General features: G+C 59.0%; 1 protein-coding gene across 1 annotated transcript in view; it reads right to left on the reverse strand.

Moving 5' to 3' along the window:
- Window positions 1–4939, reverse strand: part of GPR153 (G protein-coupled receptor 153) — a 6259-nt gene extending 1320 nt beyond the window's left edge. The window contains exons 1-5 of the mRNA XM_011981585.1: window positions 4584–4939; window positions 3750–4179; window positions 1371–1563; window positions 488–672; window positions 7–57 (exon numbers count right to left, since the gene is read on the reverse strand). Coding sequence (XP_011836975.1) covers window positions 7–57; window positions 488–672; window positions 1371–1563; window positions 3750–4179; window positions 4584–4939 — 1215 coding nt within the window. The remainder of the gene's footprint in view (window positions 1–6; window positions 58–487; window positions 673–1370; window positions 1564–3749; window positions 4180–4583) is intronic.
- Window positions 4940–5394: the final 455 nt, after the last annotated feature.

Below are 5394 nucleotides of genomic sequence, written 5' to 3' on the forward strand. Positions count from 1 at the left end.
CGGGACGGCGGCCCACACATCCGCGTCGTCGTGGGAGAAGCGCCGCGTGGGCGGGACCTGTCAGGACGCGGCTGGCTTTTACCCCGAGCTGCCCTCCTGGAAAACCGGGACAAACCCTTCTCCACCCCGGGGAAGGGCCTTCCATGGGTTAGGGATCAGGCTGCGCGCCGGGGCAGCCTGGCTGGGAGCCGTGAGGTTTGGCGCAGTCTCTCCGAGCCGCAGGGCTGTGCCAGATAGCTGGGGTCGGTTGGGGAGGGCGCTCCTTGAGGACACTGAGCCGGCAGGAGATAATTCAGGTGACAGGGGCCATGGGGGTGGCGGCTGGGGCCCACCCACACAGGCTGTGACCTTTGGCCAGCACGTCCTTGGTGACAGCCACCCCTGCAACTGCAGAAGGCGTGAGATGGGCTCCGAGTGGAGAGGCCTCAGGGAGGTCAGGACACCCCGCCACCCGCAGGTGCGGCCTCTCCCCCAGCCCTGTGCTCACCTGCAGGTACTGCATCTTGTCCTCCTGCAGGGGCCGCAGCGGGTAGAGCTGGGGCAGGCCCTCCTCCAGGGCAGAGATCTCATACTTGGCCATCCTATCTAGGGCCACAAAGTCACCTCCATAGCCATAGTCCAGGGAGCGCTCCAACACCAGATCCGGGGAGATGCCACCTTCCAGGCTGGTCTCTGTGGGGTGGTGGGGCAGGCAGAGCCTTAGGGCCATGGAAACTTGGGGGCATCTGGGCAGGAATCTCAGGGACCCCCTGACCCAACAGACATATACAAGGTGGGGGCTGGTTAGCTGAAAAGGGAAGCGGAGGGGTTCTGGGTTCAAATCCCAAATATGCCACCCTTTAACTGTGAGACAGGGCAGGGAGCTCACTCACTGAGACTGCTTCCTTATCTAGGACATGGGGTGGGACCTGAGGTGACCTTGGGAGGACTAAATAACACATACAAAGGGCTGGCAGTGCCTGGACAGAGCAAGGGCTGGGCCGAGGGTCATGGTATTGCTGATAATGGTATCCAGACAGGACCTGGGTCTGCAGGAGCCCCCAGGGCAGCTTGCTGGGGATCCCTGAGGTTGGGGGGTGAGCCTGGGAGCTCCGCTGGAGCACTTGCAGACATGTCTACCCTGCTCTCTATTAACCAGAACATCCCATTACTTGGAACCTAGGGCAGCCAAGCCAGATAGGAGAGTGCCCTGTGGGAACCTGGCTTGGGTCCCTTGGACATTTAAGTACTTTTGGGAGTGACACAGGGGGTGTCTGGTGGTTGAGAATGAAGTCACCTTAGGGGGGTTGCCTGACAGCCGTTTTCTTGCCAACCTCAATGACCTCTCCCAGACACCACTCTCCCCAGGGTCACTCTTAGGCCATCCTCACCGTCATCTGACTCCTCGTCATTGGCCATGAGGGCCATGCACTTCTCCCGGACAGCCTTGAGGTCGGCCCGGTAGCGGTCGCAGGCCCAGAGGAACACAGGCAGCAGCAGGGCCTGGGCCACGGAGCACCACAGCACGCAGAGCGCCATCCAGGGCGCTGAGGCGTCGGCCCGCAGGCTGCTGAAGCTCACCACCTGTGGGCACAGGGCTTGGCCTGGCACCCGCAGGACCCCCCACCATCACACAAGCTCCCCGAGTCTCGGTCTCCCCATGTGTACGGCAGGTCTGACAGGTGGTACCTGTCAAGGAGAAGGGGCCTTTCGGGAGGAAAGGGCTGGAGCTTGGCAGTGGGAGGCCCCGCCCTCCGGGAGCTACCTGGCTGCTGGGCAGCAGTGGGTGGCCCTGCTCTGTCTCCCTCCTGGCTGCCTATGGAGAGAAGTGGGGCATGGATTACCACCTCCTCCCCGCTTTGTTTTGAGATAGAGTCTTCTCTGTCACCCAGGCTGGAGTGCAGTGGCTCAATGATGGCTCACTGCAGCCTCGCGTTCCTCCTGCCTCGGCCTCCCAAAGTGCTGGGATTACAGGTATGAACCACTGTGCCTGGCTGCTACGCCCTTTGAGATGAGGAAACTGAGGCTTAGAGAACCAGGTTTCAAGCCTATTCAAGATTCTGCCCCCCGCTTCCCAGCCAGTGGCCTCCTCGGCCCTAACCCTGCTTTTGGGTCCCTGCCCAGGGACCCTGCATTCCTCCTCTCCCAGGAGAGACCTCATTGCTGTGTCCCAAAGAGCGATACTTAAGTGATTGCCACAAAAGAGGAAAGTGTGGATGATGTGGGGATGTTGGTTCTGTCATTTGTGGGCCACGTGACCCTCAGAAAGCTGCTAAACCTCTTTGGGGCTCAGTGTCTTCATCTGGAAAATGGGCTAAGAACAGCCCCTGCTCTAGAGGGCGAAGATTCTGGACACTTTATAACAGCAGCATGGAATAGTCCCACAAGCTGTATCCTCTTCCCTGTCCTTAAGAGAAGCGGGGATGGCTCCAGTTCCCTCCCAGCCCGCCCCTCCCCCACACTGCCCCCACTCTGCTCCCGAGGTGCCTCATGGGTCTCTGCTGTTTCACGAAGCCCCTGCCTTCCATCTGCACAGGGGCCAGGCCGCCAGGCCCCACTGTACACATGAAGACCCTTAGCTGGGGGGAACCAGGACTGCTGAGGGTGGGGCAGTGGGGGCTGCCTCCTGATCAAGGCTCCGACTCTGAAGCTCCACCCCCCGAGTCACTGTTCTGGAGCCCGTGTCCTCATGTCCTGCAGTGACTCAGGGGAGGCAGTCTTGCCTGCTGCTTGGATGAAACACATCAGGCTAGTCTTTGCTCCAGTCCTCTCCCTGTCTCACTGCAGACCTTTCGGGGATGGGCGTAGAGTCCTGCAGTGGGGAAGGGTTAGCTACTGAGTCCAGACTTCATTTTTGGGCCAAGCTGGTTCCAGCTTCACCAAGAGGACCCTAGGCAGCCCCTCTGGACCTCAGACTCTTGTTGGCAAGGCCTTTCTCACAGCAGCCCTCACCTGGGTCTTCCCCAGAAGTTAGTATCAAGCGCAACTCCCCAACAGACATTTGAGGCCTGCCCTGGCCTTGCTCTGTCTCCTGATCCAACGACCCTACCTACCTATGGCACCAAAGCTCCTTCTGTCCATCCTGGGACCTGGATCCACCAGGAAACCCATGGGCATGCTATCCCACCTCTGCATCAAACGGCCCTTGAGGCCAGATGCAGTGGTTCACACCTGTAATCCCAGCAGTTTGGGAGGTTGAGACGGGCGGATCACCTGAGGTCAGGAGTTTGAGACCAGCCTGACCAACATGGTGAAAACCTGTCTCTACTAAAAATTTAAAAAAATTAAAAAAATTAGCCAGGCGTGGTGGCGGGTGCCTGTAATCCCAGCTACTTGGGAGGCTGAGGTAAGAGACTCGCTTGAACCCAGGAGGCAGAGGTTACAGTGAGCTGAGATTGCACCATTGCACATCCAGCCTGGGCAACAAGAGCAAAACTCTGTCTCAAAAACATAAGTAAATAAATAAAATAAAATAAAACAAAAACAAAAAAACGGGCCTTGGGTGAGGGGAGCAAACTCTTCTGCACTGTGGCAGGAAGGCCCGGGCCCTGCAGTTGCCAGATGTGGGCTCGAGTCCCACCAGGCTGCCCTGACTCTAGGCAGGTCTTTGCACCTCTCTGAACCTCGGTTTCCAAATCTGCAAAATGGGGACAATGATCAAGCCCATCTCAAAGGATTGGGTCTGAGGACTCAACCACCTGATGCCTGGAGTATGAGCAGTCCCAGGGCTGTCCCAGAGACAGGCTCCCTTGCCCGACACTGTCACCCACCAGCACAGGGAAGCCCATGAGGCAGTCGTAGATGAAGACTATGGTGGTCACGAGGCCCGTGATCTGCAGAGAGGTTTTGGCGGGCTCTGAGCCATCGATGGAGGAGCGCCGCTTGCCCTGCGCATCCTCCACCACGATGGTGGGCACAGTGAAGGCGCGGCGGTCAGCCCGGCGCCCCACCTGCACGGCCAGCGTCTGGAAGAGGGCGATGGCTGTGCAGACCACGCCCATGGTCACGCTGCCGCCCACCAGCAGCAGGAAGCAGACGCCGAAGCCCAGGCCGATCTCAGCCACGATGAAGCGGCAGCCATGGGTGTAGAAGCGCTCGCTGGTGTCGTGCCAGCCAACGGCAGGCAGGGCCGACAGGATGAAGGACACCATCCAGATACCCATGACTGTGTGCACCGCCTGCTTCTTGGCATTGCTTAACCTGGCATGGGGCAGGGTGGAACAGAGGGATCTGGCGTCACCCACAGGGGCCTCCCCAGGCCTCTGGGGACCTGTAGGGGATCCTCACCACCCAGGCACCCCACACCCCCCAGTACATCATAGTCATGGCACAGCCAGTGTGGTGGGGCCTTGTTCCTTGCATAGGAGACACTATGAACATTGTCACACGTCCCTCTTCCAAGCATTCTGTGTTGGCTGCTTGTGTCTACCCATGCAAAGCTACGTGTGTGCCCCCAGCAGCTTACAGCGGCCCCTCCTGAGCCTGCCTGCCCTCCCAGCATGCCACAGGTGTGGCCACTCCTATGTGCACATGGGCACACCAGACATGTCTTTGTTTTCATGCCTGCATGGAACCCCAAGAAGCCCAGAGCTTCACGTGCTCACCGGTAGTTGACGGGCCAGCAGACCATCCACATGCGGTGGTAGGAGAGGGAAGTGACAGAGAAACAGGTGGCCAGGGTGAGGGTGTAGAAGGTGGACACGAAGACCTTGCAGAGACCCTCATTCCACTCGAAGTCGGGGCGCTGCCGCCGCAGCTGCACCACGGAGTAGGTGGCAATGGGCACAGCCACGTTGAGCATGTGGGTGGCCGCAAGCATACATAGCAGGAACTCCAGGGGCTTCCACTTCTTCTGCTTGGCGCCAACGCTGAGGATGCCCCAGGCATTGGCCAGCAGGGAGAGGCCCCCACATGCCAGCCAGCCCACTGCACTGCCAGGCAGCCGCCGCTCATCACTCATGGTGCAGACCGGAGCTGAGAGGTGGCTGTGGCATCCTCCTTGGAGCCAGGTCTCGGGGAGCAGCAGCCCTCACTCCTGGCGGCTCAGGGATGCTGGGGACCACGAGCATCTGTAGGGGGTGGCAATGGGCACTCAGTGACTTCTGCTCTGGCGACAGCATTGTAGCCCTTGGGTACTTGGGATGGGAGATGATGGTGAGCACTACACTTTGAATGTCCCCTGCAAAACTCATGTTGAAATTTAATTAAAACTTGTGTTGAGGTTTAATTGCCATTCTAATAGTATTAAGAGGTAAGACTATTTTTTTAGAAATGAGGTCTTGCTCTATCACCCAGGCTGGAGTGCAATGGTGAGATCATAGCTCACTGTGGCACGGAACTCCTGGGCTCAGGTGATCCTCCCCACTCAGCCTTCCGAGTAGCTGGGACTACAGGGGTACACTGCCATGCCTGGCT

Source organism: Mandrillus leucophaeus, unplaced genomic scaffold (assembly GCF_000951045.1).
Source record: "Mandrillus leucophaeus isolate KB7577 unplaced genomic scaffold, Mleu.le_1.0 Scaffold105, whole genome shotgun sequence".
Classification (NCBI taxonomy): domain Eukaryota; kingdom Metazoa; phylum Chordata; class Mammalia; order Primates; family Cercopithecidae; genus Mandrillus; species Mandrillus leucophaeus.